At 34.0% G+C, this 22,361-nt stretch overlaps 1 protein-coding gene across 7 annotated transcripts in view; it reads right to left on the bottom strand.

Moving 5' to 3' along the window:
• Positions 1 to 22,361, bottom strand: part of EPHA7 (EPH receptor A7) — a 169,468-nt gene that overhangs the window by 25,791 nt on the left and 121,316 nt on the right. For 5 of the 7 annotated variants that reach the window (XM_047102342.1, XM_047102341.1, XM_047102343.1 and 2 more), the window contains exons 6-7: positions 2,895 to 3,019; positions 41 to 224 (exon numbers count right to left, since the gene is read on the bottom strand). In XM_047102342.1, the coding sequence (XP_046958298.1) occupies positions 41 to 224; positions 2,895 to 3,019 (309 nt within the window). The remainder of the gene's footprint in view (positions 1 to 40; positions 225 to 2,894; positions 3,020 to 22,361) is intronic. The other 2 variants (XM_047102347.1, XM_047102346.1) reach the window with 1 other exon arrangement.

Genomic DNA, 22,361 nt, shown 5'->3' with positions numbered 1-22,361 from the left:
GGTATAGAGAGTAAGAATCCAAACCAAAGGTGGTAATTACCTTCAAACATTTTACCTGTAGCTTCCTCTAGTGTAGCAACATCAAGTCTGGGGCTGTAATTTCCATAACCAGCAGCAGTAAAAGCCCGAATCTGGAAAACATACACTGTTCCTGGCTTCAGGTTATTAATGGAAGCTGAAGTGGACTTGGTTTTTACTGTCGAATAGGTCCGTTCCCTTTGATCCTAGAAACAATATATTCAGGGAATATTTAATTGTAATTGCAACCAGGCAATTTGACAGGCAATTCTTGCAATTTATTTCAATTTACTGCATTGTTTTTATAAAGGCTACATTGTGCCCTGTGGAATATTGTAACATTGAGTTGTTTCTGAGATAATATAAAATGTAAATGTGAACACATGCCTTTGTTCTATAAGTTTCAAAGAGAAATAATTTTGTTAGACCATTTATATGTTTTTGAGCTTTTGCTTTGTTGGTAGAGGGCACAGTGGCAAGAACTATTTAGCCATAAATATAATCAAAAGTCCTATTGACCAAAACCTGGGTACACTTATAAAATCTATGGGTTAGTAGAGGTCTTCCCTTCATAATGTAGTTCTTTTAATATTTTTCCTGAATGTTATTTAGCAAGCAAAAGGCCATGTGTGAAAAATGAAGAAAGCTGTTAACTCAAGAAATTTAATGCATACCACCACCATACTGACATATCAATTGCTTTCATTAAAAACTACCTTTCTCACCGAATAAAACTTTTACAAAATAGTACTTAATGGAATATTTTAAATTAAAACTATCAGTATAAAAGTTAAAGTATTATAAAATTTATGGTTTGATAATATTTTAAACATCTCTCAGTTCAAGTTCCTCATTTTCCAGATATGAAAACTGAGGCTTGCAGAGTTTAAAGATGTCTTTACATATTATATATGATAAGTTAAGAATGAAAGAAGTATAAAAATTCAAGAATATAAAAAACTTCATCAAAACTTTTATCAAATGAAAAAAAATTAAAGCTTAATTGATATGACTCTAATGGGCTTTTTATTTAAAAAGCTATAAAAACTAGCCATCAAAATATACAATTTTAGACAGTTTCTTATTTGTTCTATAATAAATAGTTGTTTACAATAAAACTATTCATTGAAATCTGAAAATGTCAGTCTGGTTGTTTGATTTGCCTTTACACTGATATTTGCAGAAGTATAAATAAATGTACACTATATTCAGTGAAGCAGATTTGTGATCGTCTTAATTATAATCATTTATAAAAATGACTGTTGGTATTATAAATATATATTTATCTCAAACAGAAGAACTAGGCATAACTGATATTAGATGACATAATGACATATAGAGATCACATGCTTACATACGTTACAATGCAATACTATTATTCTGTTGTAATAATTGCCTAATATGTAAGTTCAGCAAATGTAGATACAGTCCGTTTTTGTCATGAAAAATAGAAGAGAAACTATTTGAACAAATTTAACCCCAAGCAAGGATTTGCAAAATATTTTGTCGCACTGTGAGAAAGTTTACTTTCATTTACCACCTAACATATTTTTAAAATGTACTTTACTGCTTTTGAAATCTGATGAAATTTCAGGAGAGAATACAACTGTTAGTGTTTACTGGAAAACAGATATAACAAAACAAACGTTAAAAACAATGATTCCCTCAGAAACACATTTGGTGGGGTAAAAAATGTATTCCCTGGTACAAAAATAAGGTATTTAAAATGTCAGTTTGGCCATGGAAGTCATGAATGCATAATGAAAATAATAAGCAAAAATACTGTAAACTTAATCTGAACATTGAAACTAATCTTAAGCTATATTTTCTTCAAAGGGAAAAATATATCTATTGCCAATGCACTGTATGCATTTAAATTATTCAATAAAGTCAATTCAGCCCCCAAGTTTTTCCAAAGCCTTTAGGATCCTATTTTGGAATTCTGTCTAAATGGCTAAAAAGGTTATGCGTACAATGGCATTTTAGCTAACTTATTTAAGTCAATAAGTAACACTGAATTAATAATATATTGATATTACTAATAATTGCTAATATTAACAATTATTAATTACTAACAGTAATATTAGTAATAATAATAGTTTCTGTGCTTCAAACCTTGAACCAGGTCTTTCTATGAGGTGGAGCCTAGGTAATAATTTGTGAAAAGGGTGCCCAGCCCCCTTTGAATGGGTCAGAAATAAATCCACTCATACCACTCAGTTAGATCTCTACTAAAATTCAGCCATTTTGGAGAGATTAAAGGGCAGTGCTTGGGTTTCAGCTATCCTATTTTTCATGGAGAAGGGAGTGCGAAGAAGTGGTTGATATGATTAGTATAACATATGTGGAATAAATTCCAGGAGGAATTAAAGGGAGTGGAATATCATCATTTGCTTCTGCAGTTTAGAGAAACTACATTATTTATTACAGAAAATATTTGTATGTTTTCAAATTACTAAATTACTTGAGGCCACCATCATTATCACTGAAACCATGTACTTAAGAAATCCATAGACATAAGAAATCATTAAGGGCCTAGAGATCCTAAAAGAACTGTTTTTTGAAAAAAAAATGCATTGGGCTGTGTGGTTTCTGTGGTACTAAAACATCCTACAGCTAATTATGTATCAAAAATTGAACAAATATACTGCCAGTGGAATATTTTCCTTTGTGTAACACAGGTACTTAATACACAGAAATCGTCATTATAATGATGAACCCTAGATGCAGGAAGATGGTCATTAAAAATGGCTAAAATTCACTCCGCATTTCCAAATAGCTCCAAACAGTTGGCATAATGACCAAGTTTAGTCTACACTGCAGTAGGACGACACGAGACACATTGGCTGCACATTTCAGCTGCTCTTAGCACTTACTTTCTCGTAATACTTGATTTCATATTCTGTGATGACTCCATTGGGATGCTCGGGCTCCTGCCAGGAAAGTTCCACACTCCGCTGCAGCACCCTTTCCTTCATCACTCCGCTCACTTGCGAGGGAGCTGTTTGGACAAGACATGTCAATAAACAATGAGAAAATTCACTGGATGCCTCAAATCAAATGTCACAACCGATCAGTCCCATGCTGTGCCAGTTTCATTAAGGTAAAAGAAAGCACCTTTTCATAGCTCACAATTCAGAAGCTAATGAATATTCAAATAGGACCTTATTACTGTTCATAAACCTTAATAGAAATTTAAATTAAAGTGCAAACAGCAGAAGATAGCATTGTTCAAGTTAGTGAAAAATGGAAATGATGGGGCTGAGAATGACAATTAAGCAAATGAATGCTAATTAAGGCTACAAAATATGATTTCAGATTAATCTCCAGTGATAAACTAAGTCCAAATATTTACTTCACATGCAATGGCAATACACTTTTTAAAAGAAAAAAGTACTTTAATATTGTGTAATACAAATGGCTACTTCAGTGTTCAATTAAAGGGACAGCAGCTTTTAGAAATGTTTTTGTGTTTTAACTGTGTGTGTGTGTGTGTGTGTGTGTGTGTGTGTGTATTCCCAAAGAATTCCAATTAACCTTGGGAAAAATTTTTTACACTTCATTAGGTCAAGATGCAGGAGAACGCTAAAGCTGCCGCCACTTCAATACGTGGGTGAACATACACACACGCAGACGCTTGCACATGTAATTTCTACATACGTAACCTAGGTTTCAAGCTTTGATAGAAGTAATTCAAACCATGGTTTTGCTCTCTTTCTATATAGATAATAATATGCTTAGAGCCCTTTCATTCTAATTAGTGGCATATACTCTTTTTGGTAGCTAACACTGTGGAATGTAGCAAACTAATTTGCTCTGTCTAATTTGCTCGGTGATGATTAACTAGTTGTCTCCTCTGTCTAAATGAGTAGCTGCACTGGCTTGGCTGAATTTCAGTGGGGTCATTATGTTTCATGTATCATGCTCTATCTCATTCTGTAAAATATTTTCAGGCTGTTAATTTAATTTTCAGATGTCTAAAATTGTTAATAATCTTGCTGACAGAAAAGCAATTATACAGGGCCAGGTCTGTTTAAGCAGGCTTCTGATGTTTATCCCTTTGACTTCATTTTGTTTCTTCTACTTCTTAATATTTTCTTGTATCAATGTCTAGGAAACACATTTTTCACTTCTTTCCGGCCTGGCGATTTTGAGGGAAGCACATGGATGATGCATGATTCCCATTTCCTCTCAGATTACTAACAGAAGCATAACTAGGGCAGATTAAGTGGAACAACTCTCCCTTTAGGGCGATGCAGCTGAAGTACTCAACAGACTGTGTTTACAGACTAAATGTGTTTCTGATATGTTTTCAATGAAACAAATTTCTAATAACTCTTATTTTTGCCATGACTTTTAAAACCTGAATATATATGCAGTAAAGAAGAATTTGTTTCTAAAGTGATTTGTCTATCCATCCAGAACATGCTTAGCATATTTTCAGCTGCCTGGGATGTTCGAGAGGCTGCTTCCGCAAGCTATAGCCCGGGGAAACACAAACCCCAATGAGTTTTGAGGTGCAAATCTACTTAGCAAAAAATTTCCAATAACCTAATTTACTTAAGATCATTCCGAAAAATCTGTATGTAAACTTTAGTAAAAAATAGAATGGAGCACAGGTAAGAATACTACAATAGTCAGTAACACGGAATTAGTCAGTAAGGCTGCCAGCCTCTGATCAGGGTTTAGGATATGACGTGTGCCATTTGGAAATACATGTACTGGAAAACAGGTACAGAGCTAGGAGATGCCATCTAGGTCCTTTTCAAACAACACAGATAGCTGAATGTGATTTTCAATGTCAAGCAAACTGTAGCACATTTTGCTTAGTTTGTATCCTGAATAGTAAGGCGAAGAGACACCGAATTCCTCAAGGAATGGAGGAGACGTGGGGGATATAGATGTGCCTCATTTAGTTTCTGACATGTCACAGCAATATCTAAGTATAGAATGAGATTTGATTTCTGCAGGTTACACATTAAAATTATATTCATTATTTCATCCTGGAAAAGAATTTTTACCAATAAATTTATGGTAACTGAGGATGGGGGGGGGAGATGTCAAAAATACATTTGTAATATATAGTATTTTTATCACAGCATTAAAAGTAACTGTACTACAATGTATTTTCCCTCTTTTGTGCATGGAGTCATCTGTGAATGACTATACTCCTGATTTTCTGTACATTTCCTTTTTAAAAATGTGTCCCTTGCCGATACTATATCGAGTCACACATTTAAGAGGGTCAGAGCTAGAAGTATTAGCACATGGCCCTTGAGAATAGATAAATTGCATGATAGGAAATATCTTTGTCTGTCTTACGTCCTTCAAGTACAACATTTTGGTACAGGAGAATTGATAATATTTTCCCTTGAGTTTCAATATTTTAGGCATAAAGATCTACAGCTCATAAACAAAACCATCTCTAAGCTAGTCAGATTCTAACACGATCACTATTTTCAGACAAAGTTATATGTAAAAGTAAAATTGAAATGACATCAGGCTCTTTAATCTTAAGACACAATGATTACTAGGATTACTATGTTTGATCTAAATTAATCACATTGTAACAATTTCACTAATACACTCACTCTTACACCAAAATATCCAATTAACTGCAGTCTGAAATTCATTTTGGAAAGAAATGTATGCAACTAAATTATATACATACTTAAGACCTAATTAGGTGTGATGACATTTAAATTATATTTTTGTAATTAGCAAAGTGAAACAAAATCTATTGTAATTGGAATTGATGAGAAGCTAATAAATAGTAACCAACAATAGTAAATTTATTAAATTGGAAAATGTGGGCAAACAAATAACTACAAAGAAGGGAGCTTCTACATATGAATTTTTAATAGGGTTTCTAACAAATGATTAACAGATTCATATCTCACCTAAGTTTCTAGCAATTCTAAAATATAAAAATTAATTTCAACTGAAGAAACTTTTCTTTGCCCCTAAAAAGTCTCAGGACTTACGGGGGACACATATGGAGTCCGTACAATTGACAGTGAAAGACAATCTTAGGAAATTCAGAAAATGCTTTCTGAGGTTCAAATGGAAAATCTCAACAACATAAGAACAAAGTTGATAAAGTTGATGCAAAAGGAAATCAAAAGTCTAATAACAGGCCAAAAGGTAAAATCTGTGGGCTGCAGTTATTAGTGTAAGGCTTTGAATTTATTTATTTATTTATTTATTTATTTATTTATTTATTTATTTATTTTTAATGTTTATTTATTTTTGAGGAAGAGAGAGAGACAGAGACAGAGACACAGAGTGAATGAGAGAGGGGCAGAGAGAGGGAGAGACCAAATCTGAAGCAGGCTCCAGGCTCTGAGCTGTCAGCATAGAGCCCGATGCAGGGCTTGAAATCACAAACTGTGAGATCATGACCTGAGCCGAAGTTGGACGTCCAGCCGACTGAGCCACCCAGGTGCCCAAAGGCTTTGAATTTAAAAATAATCAGTAAGAATGGTAGGTTTATGTACAGACCTGAACCAATCAACATTTTACAGATTTTGAGCTTCATGCCCTTGTGTATGATTTTTGATCTTAATCAATGTCTAATTAAAATTCAAGTACAACAAACATAGTTAAATTACAAGGGGAAAAATATTCATAAGGGCTCCATTTTTTCCCACTAAAATATTAAATTTACCTATATGCATGGAAAAATTTTCCAGCATGAGAGGGGGGAAAAGACAATTTAAAAACATTGTATAATAGGCAAATGGCACTCTAAAGATGTCCATATTCTAATTTCTGGAATATGTGAATATGCAATTACATGGCAAAAGGGACACTGCAGATGTAATTAAGGTTACAGACCTCACGATAAAGATATTATTCTGGATCCTTGCCAGGGGGCCTAATCTAATCACATCAGCCCTTAGGAGCAGAGGAATTTCTCCAGCCAGGGTCAGAGAGATGCCGCAGAAGGAGGAGTCAGAGAGATTTGAAACATGAAAGAAAATCAACTTCCCATTGCTGGAGGAGCCACAGGAGAAATATGAGAAAATATGGAGGCAGACTTATGGATCAAAGAATGACCCTGGTTCACATAGGAAGGGAAATGGAGGCCACAATTCCACCAGTTCAAAAGCTCTGAATTCTGATAACAACATGGATGAACTTGGAAGTGGATCTTCCCTGGAACTCCAGATAAGAGTACAGCCCAGCTAATGACCTGATTTCAGCCAGTGAAGCTGGCAATCGAGAACCCAGCTGAGCCCCATTGCACCCAGACTTCTGACCCACAGAACTAGAAAATAATGAATGGGTGTTGCTTTAAGGTTTTTTGTGGTAGTTTTTATAGTAGCCATAGAAAACTAATACACATATTAAAAATATATAAATAGACTTACTGGAATTTTAATGAAGTCTATGAATGAAGGTTAGTGGTAGGATAGTTTAATAATGTGATCTATCAGACTTTATGTTGAAATAGCATAGAGTCAAGGAATTTTTATCTTAATTAGGACTCAAAATGCAATGTCTTACAGAAAAAAAAAAATCTCCAATATACATTTGGAAGAAACGTGTGTGTGTGTGTGTGTGTGTGTGTGTGTGTGTGTGTGTGGTAGAACTTCAATGAAGCTAGTGAATTTGATTTTGAATTTAAAAAGTAATTTATTTGTACTAAAAATTATTTTTACTATAGTTAAACGTTCTCAATGAATTTCAATAAAGAATGGTGGGTGAAATTGGGGCGCCTGGGTGGCTCAGTCGGTTGAGTGTCCGACGTCGGCTCAGGTCATGATCCTGCAGTTTGTGGGTTCGATCCCTGTATCGGGCTCTGTGCTGACAGTTCAGTCTGGAGTCTGCTTCGGATTCTGTGTCTCCCTCTTTCTCTGCCCCTCTCCCACTCACGCTCTCAATCTCTCTCTCAGAAATAAATAAACATTAAAAAAAGAAAAAGAAAAACTTTATTAAGAAGCGTGGGTGAAAAAATAATATTTGTGTTTCTAAACAATACAATGAGGTAGGATGGGTCAATAAGCATGAAATGACCTTTTACCATTCATCTCAAGTTGTTAAATCTACTGACTTTTGTTAGATTTCCATTAGGTAAATACAAAAAGTGAGAATGAAGATATTTTTAGAACACAGTCAAATGCATATCTAACAATAGAATAATAGTCTTTACTTAATGCTTTGTTGCTATCCAGTATGGAATTCATTTTTAACAATCCCTTGAAATAACAAATATGTGTATTATTAGGAGCTTAGTATTTTATAACACAACTTTTAGCTTTTTCACTCTTCCTCACAGATGTTTCATTTTTACACTGTAGGACAAACATATAAAAATATAGAGAAATTTATTTCAATAACAAACACTAGGCCACAAGTATATATGATTCTGTGGAGTATCATGTTACGTATCAATTCCACTTTTAGGGTAAGTTAGAATACATAAAAAATTCTAACATGTGATTTCACTAAACTTCAATTTCTTCCTGGCTCAGAAAAAAGTAGAGTCACTAATAATATTGTGAGCAGTAAATATAAAATTTTATGTGAAAGAAAAAGCACAGGGACTAGGGACAATTGAGTCTGCAGCAATTACAAACAATCCATTTGCAATAGATGTCTGTCAAATTACTTTTGGTTGGATAGAAGCATGATCTATGACTAAAACAAACATAAAGTCTGTAAGTAGTTGAAAAAATAAGTTAATCTTTTTCAAAATTAAATTACATAAATTGCATTGCTATCTTATTCAACACACCAATTAGGATGGTGATGTTTTATTTGAACTGTAAAATATACAATATCACAAATAAGATACATCATAGAATGGATTTCTAAACATATTTCAAAACAATTATTAAAAAGACAACTTGACTAAGAGCTAAAAGTAAGATCTAAAAGTTCTGCGAATAAGTGAATTTGATGTTGAATTGACAGCACAGGAAAAGAAAGCATCTGGATTGGTATCCAAGTCAAGTAGATCTGTAAGTCAAGTCAATACATTTTCAGTAGGATGATAAAACGCATAACAGGAACAACAAAAGTCACTACTCCACTATTTGAACAACTAAGAACGGCCTTGTTTTTTAAAGCAAGAGTCACAGCATCTTTGTAAAAATGATCTGACAAAAAATCTTGCTGAGAATAAAATTTTTTCTCTGTTATCATCAGATGATTAACAACCAATTGTTTGCATGTTTAATTAATTACCATGGGAATTAGCACTTCTTGGCAAAATCTCTATGTAAAATGCTTTAAGGGAAACGGCTGTGTAGAAAGCTACTGTGGCTATTGGTCCTAAACATATATTGGGACTCCTGCAAACCTCTAAAATGTTAATTGATGAAGGGTTAATTTGTAATTCCTGGTGCATATGAATTGTCATATAATTACAGTGGAATTGTAATTCTTCATATAAGTAAAAGAAAATATTATATAAACGGTAGGTATACATTAGGCAGCTTCCCAGACCTAGCTGTATCATTCAGACCAGTCACACCTACAAAGGAGTAAGTAAATGATGACCTAATATAACAATTCAGAAAGGTTAAAGAGTCCTTGATGTTGAGTCAGACATTTTATCCATCTAACTTGAAAATACTGTAAGTTGAAAATGCACTAAATACACGTAACCTACCAAACATCATAGCTTAGCTCAGCCTACCTTAAATGTGCTCAGAACACTTGTATTAGCCTACACTTGAGCAAAATCATCTAACACAAAGCCTAGCCTATAATCAACTACTGAGTATCTCAAATAATTTAGTTAACACTATACTGAAAGTGAAAAACAGAATGGTTGTAAGCATAGCAGTTGTTCACCCTTGTGGTCGCATGACTGAATAGGAGCTGCAGCGGGGGGCCGCTGACCAGTATCACAAGAGAGGAAAAGATCAAAATTCAAAAATTGGAGTACAGTTTCTAGTAAGTATGTCTCACTTTTGTACCTCTGTAAAGTTAAAAAAAAAAGGGAAGTCAAAACATTGTAAGTCAAACCATTGTAAATGGGGACCGCCTGTAGTTCAGTTCTATTCAACACATATTTGTTTGCCATTTACTATCTGCAGGGCATTGTGGCATTTCTACAAATCCTTACAGTTTGCAGTGGTCACATAAATAATCTTCCTTATATAATAATATATGTGTATAACCTTCTTTCTTCCCTACCAAAACTCTGTGAACTAGGTAGGTTCTATTTTATTCGTGAAGAAGCTGGGTTTCAGAAATTAAGTAGAATGCAATCAGGAAGGGGCAGATTTTAGATTGAATCTCATGCTTTTAAGTTGTAATTCTCATCTGTTTAGCAATCATTCCAGGTGGGAGTGAGTAGATGCTAGAAGGAGGAAAGCTGAGCATTCATTCATTTAAATTTGCTAAGATTCCACGATGTGACATAATGATGAAGAGGCCCTTAGGGACCTGCTCCACAGGCAATAGTCCTAGAACCTGCAGATACCAGAAGTGATCAAACTGAGTAGAGGTTTGTTTAATTACTATTTTTGTAAAAAAGAGCGAATTCATGTATATCCTACAAAATTCAAAAAGTATAATAGTGTATAGCAAAAAGAAAGACTCCCTCCCAATCTGATCCCATGACACAGTTACCCTCCCCTAAAGCAACCATGCTTAGCAGTCTTTGACACCCTTCCAGAAGCAGCCTAGGTATGTACAAGTATATGCATTTTTTACATGAATGGCATTCTAATGGCACAGTTCAAAACCTTGATGTTTTCATTTATACTTCATTTTAAAAATTGTATTATTGAACACATGCAGCTCTGCACAGCTCTTTCAACTGTGTCGTGTTCCATTATACAGATGTACTAGGATGTATCTGACCAGACCCTTGTCAATAAGCATGGGCCTTTCCCATCTGTTTCTCTTATAAATTATGCTGCAGTGAAACTGCTGGTAACCCAGTATTTAATATGAATCCTTTGGGGAGAATAAAATATTTCAGAGCAGACTAGTGCCTGCAGGTGAAAACAGGTAGGTGAGGTTACATGGGCTGAGTAGGCTAAATGTCTTCATTGTTAAAACTCATTTGGAGTCATTGCTTCATAAAAGGAAATGAGTACTAAACAAATTTATTATAACTTAAATATTTAAGATAGTGACACGCGAAGTGCAGACTGGCTATTGCAAGGCCAAGTGCAGCCACAAGTCAGTGGCCTATGAGGAGCGGAGGAGTTTGTGTCCGATGTACAACTACGACAGCAAGGACTTTTTTGTTGTTGTTGCTCAGCTGACATCTTTTTTCTGAGCAAAACTTTCTTGATGAAAGAAGCATTTCTTTTTCTTTGCAGTCTCCTTGATGGTTTTCTTTCTGGGACAAGCTACTTATCATATATTAGCATTCTGAGTAGCAATGTCTTTTAAAAGTATTCTAGGATTAGTCTTAAGTACCCTTCACTGTTATACTAAAATGTCCAGAAGGTAAGATCACTCTAACAACATTGTCATTGATTTCTGATGAGAGTTTCATTCATTTATAAATTCAACATAAAAATTTTCATGACTGAATAGAGTATAAACAAAGAATTGTTCAGATTGCAAAGATTATGAGGCTCAAGTTCTCACTTTCAAGGAGATTTTAATGTAGAAAATGAGTTAAAATGTGAATATGCACATTCTGAATACACAAGTAAGTACAATAGCCTACATAAGATACGAAGCATGTGCTAGTAAGTTCTTGGGAGGCAGTAAAGAGCAAACCATACAAAAACTATCACTGCTTAAAAAAAAGTCAGTTCTAATTCAGTGTTTGACTGGTATAACTACATATTTAAACTAATTATCAGGAATATTGTCATCAAGTCTATAATCTGCAAGAGAGAACTTTATATCTACTAAATAACAACAGAGCCAGGTTCAAGACTGGGGCCATGACTTCTCTCTACTGGCCTCCACCAGTAAGTGACAACTTACTGAATCACTCTTCCTCTGTTTCAGCTAATACAGAATTATTACTTTTTTCCCTAAAATACCAGTTCCCTTGTTGACAGTACTACACGATATAACATTTAGTTATTTCATAGTTTTTTCAACGTCTCCTCTGGTACTCTGATGCTCCTTGAAGGCAGGAAATCTAGAGAAGTGGCAGTGTAGGAGTGAAGGGCACAGTCCCAGTGAACTCGTCTACTGGATTTGCTCATGAGTTTCATTGTTTATTTGAAAACTGTGCAACCTTGAGCAAGGAACTGAACTTCCCTGTGCCTCAGCTTTCTCAACTTTAAAATAACTATAATCTTGGGGCACCTGGGTGGCTCAGTCTGTTGAGCATCTGACTACGGCTCAGGCCATGATCTCACAGTTTGTGAGTTCGAGCCCCGCATCGGGCTTGCTGCTGTCAGCACAGAGCCCACTTCAGATTCTCTGTCTCTCTCTCTCTCACTCTCTCTCTCTCTCTCTAAAATAAATAAACATTAAAAAATAAAATAAAATAGCTATAATCAGATTGGATACTTTATAAATAGAATTGTTCTAGAAATTTTATATATAAATACATATTAAATACTGAAAACCATTCCTGGTACATGGTAAGATCTCAAAACAATATATTATGTATTATTATCCTATAATTTTTTGTCTGTATTAGATTTACTGATGCCTGGGACTCACTTAAGAATAACGTCGGAGTCAGGCATCAGTATGTTTCAAATGCTTCTCAGATGAAGCTAACATACAACTGAGTTTGAGAACAATTTCTTTTCAGCTTTGGGGAGAACATAAATTGCCATTTCAAGGTGAAATTCCAGTGCTCTCCATAATAAATGCTGATATATATTATATTGAGAGTTTTTATTCAATTTCTATAATTTAGAAATGACCAATTTCTATAATTTATATTATTTTATATGTACCAGCTAGACAGAAAGACATTAATTTAAGCCATTTAGAAGGAACATACTACTGTAAAAACTGAAAAAAAAAACTACCCAAATGGGAAGGGGACCAACAATACATTTCTTTTTCAAAATATCATAATATATATTGAATTGAGAGCAAAATACAGATGAAGCAATGTCTCCATTTTGGGTGGTAAAAAAACAAATATTTTGAATGATATTTTTTAAAGCCATCATCACACATGGTCTATCAGGTAATCTGGTTCTATCACTAATTTTTCATGAATCCATAGCAAAAGACTAGCTTATTTACAAGGCCAACAATGTGACTATGGCCCACAACTAGATCTTTTTAAGAATGAAAATGAACCTTTAAATAGAATACATATAGAATACCTATATTTACATATTTATATACACACATTGGCTAATGACAAAAACCTCCCATACATGTCATCAAAGCAACATTTCAGTTGTGTATATTTTCTTTGGTATTGGAATATGTTTTATTATAAATACAGCATTGTGTTGTATTTCAATCAGAACAATACTGTAATACCAGTTGACAATTTTTGAAATGTTAACTTAGTCCAAATGCTTATGTTATAAATATGTTTAATTATAATTTTCATAGCTATCTAACTTCTTTACAACATGAATACTATTTCTATTAATTTATTTTAAATAAAGACTGTCTAAATTATTTTGTTTGATATTTATGTTTGATTACTGTAACTATATTTTCTTACAATATGTGTATGAGTATAATCTCTTGTTTAGATAAATAAGTTTAGTTTATATACTATTGCATAATATCATGACATCATGTGACTGTTCTTAAATTATATAATAAAATATACTAATATTTATATAAATTCACATATATGATTATGTGCAAAGCAAGCTCATTAGTTCCTCTCCTAAATATCTACACAATATTTAAATTATTCAGTATATTATAACAATATTCTGGAAGTCCACACTTGGTTTACTCTTCAGGAGCAGTAGAGCATGTATTTAAACATGTTGGTTGTTTACTAAGAGGAACATTGTCGATAAGAAGCATATTAAAGAAAGAAGTGACATCAGTTTTGCCTGATAGCAGTGTGTTAGTTATACACATTCAAAATAAACCCTATTTTCCATTAGAATAAAACTTGCATTACTGACCGCCACTGTGTGCTTACTGTGAGACCTCACTGCATTTAGAGCTTCCAAATCTTTTTCCAGTATACTGCCATTTTTCATCATTGTAAAATCAATATAATGTATTGCTACCAAAGTTTCTTAAAATTAATGAAAGAGAATAAAAATTGAGTGTTCTTTGTATGTGATGATATAGTTTCATAAAATGTTTCACATGTGAGTGTTCGTGTATGAATGTACCAAAGTAAAGATATACAATATGCTTCTGTGGATTAGTATTAATAAATTGAAATTTTTTTGAAAGCCACTTCATTATACGATATATAATTGAGGGTATATCCATTTATAGAATGATATATACATATGCTTAAAGTCATACAACGCAAAACCCAATGCAGCAAACATAAGATTGATAATTTCATAGGGCACCATTCTTTTATTCTATCTCAAAGTTCTCGATAATGATTGAAGAGAATAGCCAAGTCCATTATATTCTGACTGCTATCAACTTCATGCTTTTCTACTTTACAACTTCTTTTTAATTCTTTCTCCTCTTTGTATCTTTTTAAAAGAATTTTTAAAAAATCATTATTTATTTTTGAGAGAGAGAGCATGAGCAGGGGTGGAACAGAGAGAGGAGATACAGAATCTAAAGCAGGCTCCAGGCTCTGAGCTGTCAGCACAGAGCCCGACATGGGGCTCAAACCCATGAGCCGTGAGATCATGACCTGAGCTGAAGTTGGATGCTTAACCGACTGAACCACCCAGGAGCCCCCTCCTCTTTGCATCTTCTACTCTGGTATGAATTGTTTTTGACTCTATTTTTCTCCAGGCCTAAGCTCTCATGTATTCAAACCATCCTACTTTCTAAAATGTTATCTAAAATTATTATTTTTTCCAAAAAGTGTTTCCCATTTGTGGTTTTGTCCATTTTTTTACTTTTTTTCCCCAAATCATCATTCCTGTAGTGTTCCTCACAATTAATTTTGATTTTAATCCCATTCTATTATAAGTTGAACTATTCCAGAAGGGGAAAAAGAAAGAAGGGAAGGGGAAGGAAGGAAGAATGGGATAAAGACGTGGAGAAGAAAAATAAGACCTGAAGTATCTCACTAAACTTATTCATTTAAAATGTTTAAGTGTAAAATGTACCTCACTGTGGAGAAAATATATCTGCTCCAGGTATTCTGAATATATTTTCTCTCATAGTGCATAAACTTAACAAATTCGTATTGCTTAATAATAAGTTCTCAATATCAGTCATCAGTTATTAGTTTACTTCAATCAAGATCTTACTACAAACTAAGCACTTAGTTTAATACAATCTGCTAAATAATTTCAGCTAACATTGCAGCTTGTATTTTAAAGTTGCTGCTTCACAATGTATAAGCTACTGCCTAGGAAGTTAGGCACAAATGAAAACTACATTGAATTCCCTAAACCTGTATGATGCCAATGGTGCAATGTGGCATTAATTCACCAAATAATATTTTAGTTCCAAGAGAAAATTAATGCAGTTTACTATAGTGGCCAATTAATACCCAAGGAGTCACTTTTATGCACTGGGAAAATCTAGCTTATAATGAATAGTTATATGCAGGGAGAGTTATCAATTCATGAATATTTGGTTCCAAAAGTTAATTTGAGGTTTAGTTGTTTGTAATTTGGGCTTCATTTCTCATAGAAACAATATCACAAATAGCACTGTGATTGCCAGGTTAGCACACAAACATGTAATTGACCCAAAATATTGTACATGGGTACAGAGAAGGAGTTAAATAATCCTGTTTTAATACTAGCAACTAGGCAAAACAGAAAAACCAACACAATGCGTACAATGTATTTGTAATTACTACTGAATATGGTGCTCAATGAAAAATTTAAGATCTTCCCAAATACTCCTAAAATTCTGTTGTCTCCTAGCCAGAGACGGAAACTGATCAGCTTTTGCTTGCCTTCTGCTTCTCCCCTCCTCTTGCCATATATGAAGTTTTTACTTTATTCCATAGTATCCAGCCACCTAGAAATAACCATGTCAGTAACTAACTAGAACATAAATACAATTAGGATAACATTTTACCTTTTATCAGTTAGAGTAGGGGTCAATGGTCATGGGCCAAATCTGGCTAGTCAACTGTTTTCATGAATAAAGTTTAAATAGAACATAGCTGCATCTGATTACAGATGGTCTATGGCTGCTATTGTGCTAAATATCAAAGGTGAGGAATTGCAACAGAGAAAATTTGGCCTGTAATGTGTGAAATACTTATTGTCTAGTACTTTTCAGAAAACGTTTGTGTCCCCCTGAGTTGGAGTCTGTTTGGCTGCAAGTAGGAAAAAAAACAAAAAACAAATAAACAGTGGTTTAAGGTTTTTGTTTTTGCTTTCCTCATGCAAAAAAAAAAAAAAAAAAATTAAATAAATAAATAAATAAATAAATAAATAAATAAATAAAGAACAAGAAAAGAAAAAAGAAAAGAAAAAAAAAGTACTCCGCAGATGGGCAGTTGCTATACTTTGTTCATTGGCTCCAGGATTTACAGATGATGCCCCCGGCCTTTCCCTTGTGGTTGCAAGATGCTGCTGTTGCTGCTACTACAGCCCTCACATCCACGTTGCTGGCATGCAATAAAAAGGCAATGTGGAATGCTCACGATCTAAATAAGGAAAGCCAACTCTTACAGCAAGCTCTAGCAATCTTCTGTTTACATCTCATTCATCTCATTCCCTACACTGGAAATGGAGTTTTAAATTTTAAGCGGGGTGTACCGCTGTCCTAAAAAATGATAATAAAAAAAGAAGAAAGAACTTGTTATTAAAGAGGAAACCAGCACTGTCTGCCACCCTCATCTTCCCAACAGCAGTGGAGACGGCGACCATTCACTTAACTTGATTCCCACCCCATCCCCAACCTGCTCAATTTCTTTTCTGAATATAGAAGAGTAAGGACCAAGAGAAGTGGTTCAGATTCCTAAATGAAGGCACTAGATCATGAACAAAAGTACTTTTATGTAAGTTAGGACTTGAAGAGATATTAATGGCACCACTAAGTCCTTTTCTGTCACTTTCAAGAGTAAGGTGGGAAAAAACGTTTTCCTTGTTTGGCTATATCGGGGAGTTATTTCAGGTAAGGCTTTTCCCTGTAGGACCAGAAAGCTGTAGGACACGAGCAGAGCAACAGCAGGCCTGAAAAGGTTAGAGCAAGTGATTTAAACATATTTTGGTTAGAGAAGACATTTACTAGACAGCATGAACAATATGTCAACCAACATAAATACAGAACTTTTTATAAGAACACTTTTCAATGACATTATTTTATTTAATCATTTTATACTCGAGAAATTCCTATGTGAAAAAGAGGGTCTCAAATTGATTCACGGTTCTAACAAGAAATATTCCACTATGCATATTTTAGGCATCTCGTATGTGCTAAATAAATGGATAAACTCATTATACTACGAATTACCCATTCTTTCTCTTTTTAGGTTCATTTATTTATTTTTGAGAGAAAGAGAGGGGATGAGAGCGGGGCAGAGCCTGACATGGGGCTTGAACTCACAAACCATGAGATCATGACCTGAGCTGAAATCAAGAGTCAGATGCTTAACCGACTGAGCATCCCACGCATTCTTTTTTATATAACCAGTGTCTTCCTCTCTATTAGATTTTTCCTAACAGATTTTACATAACTCAACTTTCTCCCATGAAAATAAAATTATATGTCAAGTCTATATTCTTTTCCACTGGTGAGGAATCTCTCTTCTTCCCTTTGTCAAAGGGAAGAATATGTCAAATATTTGACAAATATGTCGAAACAAAGTTGTCTAGATTCTTTTAATCCATTTCCTCAACTTCCACTCATGCTCCAACCTTCCCCAGTCTGGTTTCAGTCCACCTCATTCTATCCAGTGAGTTATGGATACAGCCACCAATGCCCTCACCTAGACACATGAAGGTACTGTTCGCAGTCCTCATCTTTCTTGGATTCTCGGTAACATTGTTAATCTTGCTCTCCTTTTCTCCTTAGCTTCCATGACACACTCTCCTGGCTTTCTGTGTGGCTAATTCTTTTATTTGTCCTTTGCAAGCCCCTTCTCCTCAACAAAAAGTCAAATTTCCTCAAGGTTGCATACAAGGATGTTCATTTTCATTAGTCAGTAAGGAAATACAAATTAAAGCCACATTATGATAACACTTGACACCTGTCAGAATGGCTATAATCAAAAAGACAGGTGATATCAAGTGTTGACAAGGATGTGGAAAAATGAACTCTTATACATTGTTGGTAGAAATGTAAAATGGAATAGCTACTTTGGAAAAGCAGTTTGGCAATTTTTAACGAGTTAAATATAAAGTTACCACATGACCCAATAGCTCCACTCTTAGTTGTCTCACCAGGAGAAAACATAGGTCTACATGAATTCTCAAACCTGGATGTTCAGAATAGCATTATTCATGCAGAAAAAAAAAAAAAAACAAAACAAAAAAACAAAAAACACCTAAAGGTCCATCAACTGATGAACACATAAAATGGAATACTTACAAGGGGACAGTACTAACCTGTAAAAATGGATGGGCCAACAAGTATGAACCTCAAAAAACCTTATGATAGGGGCACCTGGGTGGCTCAGTCAGTTGACTTTGGCTCAGGTCATGATCTCATGGTTTATGAGTTTGAGCCCCACATAAGGCCTGCTGCTGTCAGCACAGAGCCCACTTGGAATCCTCTGCCCACCCCCGCCTCAGCCCCTCCACTGCTCACACTCTCTCAGACATAAATATTAAAAAAAAAACCCAAAACATTATGCTAAGTGAAAAATTCCAGATGCATAGGACCCACATTGTATGAATCTATTTATATAAAATATTTAGAAAGACAATCCTATATGATCCTATATAGACACAAAATAGCTTAGTATTTGGCTAGGTGTAGGGGTAGGAATGGAGAGTGACTGTAACTGGGCATGGCAGATCTCATTGGGGTAAGAAAATGTTTTAATACTGAATTATGGTGATGGTTACAAAACTCTGTAAATTTACTAAAAATCACTGAATTATAATATGTGCATTTTATTGTATGCAAATTATATCCTAATGTTAAAAATAGGCTTTTGATGACTCTTAGAATAAGAACCAAAATTCTTAACATGACTTACTGTCTGACCTCCATCTATCTTTCCAGTCTCACCATATTCAATCTCCATTACTCTGTGTATCTGGTACTCCATTTTATTCCTCAGCTGTGTTAAACTCCTTTCGCACTGAGTTAAAACATCATTGTGACTGTTTCTCTTAGTGTATCTTTTCCAACTTCTCTTCTCCTCTCTGATACAATCCAACCTATTAAGTGTTCTCCTGGATTTAGGAAATCCCTCTTGACAGCACTTCAGAGCTGGAAATTGACATGTGTTTATAAAATTATTTGATGAATGTCTATTTCCCCCACTAGACTGTAAGTTCTATAAGGTTGGGAGGTCATGTTTGGTTTTGCTAACCAATATGTCCCCACTATTTTTCCCAGTCTCTAGGTATCCATTAAATTCTGGATTAATGAACAAATATAACAACCCTCAATTATCTAAAATTTTCCTCTAGGAAGCAACTTTGCTTCTTTACTTCTAGTTTAGTTCTCTCAAATTACAGTGCTAAAATATCTCATAGAACTTTGTAATGTAGTTTATATACCTTAAGATGACACTTCATTTTTTTTTTACTACTGCTTGCAATGTATATTGCAGTTCTTCGAGGGAGAAATCATAAATCTCCAAATGATTTAAAATAAGAAACAACTTAGGGATACCAATCTGTTAATTAGGATAACGCAAAAGTCAGCAATGAATTTTTGGTAATTTTAAGTCATCACTTAGATAAATTTTGATACCAATGAATTCAAACTATTAATGCAAATGGTTTTTAAACTAACAGCTTTTTTTTTTAAACTAACAGCTTTTAAAAGTACCTAGAATAATATTGGTTATAGTATTCTGGGGCTTTATTTTATTAAAAAATTTTTTCCACACACAAATTCTTTCATCTTATATTATTCTATGTGCCTGCACAGGACTTTGGAGATCAAGTAGGACATGTAAAATCATTGGTTATATACACTTATTAGTAAAATAAAGCCTATCAAAATGAAACTAATGCGACATTGTATTTTAACTATGGCAATTAAAAAAATTAGTAATAAGGAAAAAAAGTTGGTTTCAATTCCCTGAATTTGTATTTAAATGGTTATTATAATGGTGGATTTTAGTTTATACCTATTTTCTTATTATTTGTCTGAAATGATGTATATACTTACAGTGGTAAAAGTTACCTTTTAAATATTTATTCTAAGTAACTATCCATGTAATAAAATACTTACAGTCTTTTATTTATAGCATCTAAAATGTAAAGTCACAAAAATGACTTTTAAACATGTCATATATAAGACTACGTACATATATATATATATACACACATACACATATGATATTTACATAAAAACATCTTCATATTTGTAACTAGCAATTTATGATCAACATATTTTGCTAATGCTATGGCTAGTAATTTCCCTCATGTGGTAACTACAGAAAGGTATTGTGAAATAAAATATTTATATATTCTCAAAGATATTTCTCATTTGTGGAAGGCAGTCTCAGAAATTTTATTGGCTGATATCTTCTAAAAATAAATTCAGTATTTAATAAAGGTATGGGATTGATAACACTTCGACACCCTGTTCAAACAACAATCCATACATGAGAAATAGCACTAGTTGTTTGCTCAACTCTGTGGGTCAACTTGCCAGGTTTAATTTTAAGGGACTATTGTCACTATAGTTCGTTTTTGTTACAAAATTCTGATTGAAAATTTTCCTCTGGAATAGAAAGGATTTCTTTCCCCCTCCTCCTCTTCTTCGTCTTCTCCTTCTCCTTCTTCTCCTTCTCTCTCTCTCTCTCCTCTCTTAGTTTTTGTTTTTGTTTTTGTTTTTGTTTTAGTTTTACATTACTTATTCAGTGTAGAGGTCTTTCACCTTAAATCAGCAAACTCTCCACAAACTACTACCAAGACTCAGCAACTTTTGTTTCTTGAGAAGTGAAGAGATGAGGGGTTATGAGCACCTTCCATTATATAACAATTTTAGCTCAGTGATCCCCAGGCTCCTCAGGATCCCCACTGTCCAGGAATTTTAAGATTAGAGTCCTGGCAGAAAGTCACAAGAATGATTCATTAAAGGCAATTCTACTTCCTGGTTAATACAAATATCATTCATCATCACCATAAAACAAAACAAAACAAAATATGCAACTGCAGGTAACGAACACAACAATGAAACATATCCCAATTGTCTGTGTTGCAAACAGTACCCTGCTGATGTTCACTTAATATTTCTCTGGAATACTTCTCTGGAAAACTTCTCTGGAAGTTCTTCTGGAAAGAAGAGCTTCTCTGGAAAACTCCATCATATTTCTAGACACATTACTTATTTTTGTTCTAAATTACTTGGGATAGTAAACAGAAACAATTGTGTAACATATTTTGTGCTAACATATCAGTGAAAAGTGGAAGGTAGATTCTATATGGTTTGTACTTACGAAGAATTTACTTTGAATAGAAGTTTTCTTCCAAAGTATTTTAAAATAAGAACTTTTGGTTGACTCTCTCTTTAAGAAACAGACTCCTAAGAACAAACTGATGATTACCAGAGGAGAGGTGGGTGGAGGAATGGGAGAGACACTGCTGTGATGATCACTGGTGTTGTATGAAGTGTTGAAACACTATATTGTAAATGTGAAACTAACATTACACTGTATACTGACTAATTGGATTTTAAGTAAAACTTAAAAAAAATACAAATAAAATAAGAATTTGTGAATTTAACAGAAGTCCAGTGTTTTTATGGTTTTGAGATTTTTTAGTCAAATACAAAAGAAAGAATTATCATTAAGCATCTAGCCATACAAACCAAATAAAATATTTGATAAAGGTTGCAAAATAGATTAATATTCTATCATTAAATAACAGACAAGGGATAATTTTCTGGTAGCAGATTACCGGGATTACATGTTCAAGAAACAAGAACCATTAGTTAGAGGCTGCCCTCTATCCATTTGGAAAACTGTACATTATTCCTTCGATAAGGTGCAAAAGGTCATTTGACTGTGAGACACTTGGTGTGAGAACACACACACACACACACACACACACACACACACACACGTGCCCATGCATGCAAAAACTGTAACTCCATTATGGCCCAGAGTTAGAAGAAAAACTACTTACAATTCTAGGTTAAATGCTTGAAATTAACTACCACCACCACAACATATGATTGGTTATCATTTTATATGCATATATGGGTAATTATAGTAAACAGAAAGA

This window comes from Lynx rufus, unplaced genomic scaffold (genome assembly GCF_022079265.1).
Source record: "Lynx rufus isolate CCGP_SWC_20201006 ecotype Redwood Valley unplaced genomic scaffold, mLynRuf1.p SCAF_6, whole genome shotgun sequence".
Lineage (NCBI taxonomy): Eukaryota > Metazoa > Chordata > Mammalia > Carnivora > Felidae > Lynx > Lynx rufus.
The sequence above is the reverse complement of the archived record's forward strand: the minus strand, read 5'-3'. Positions and strand labels throughout refer to the sequence as shown.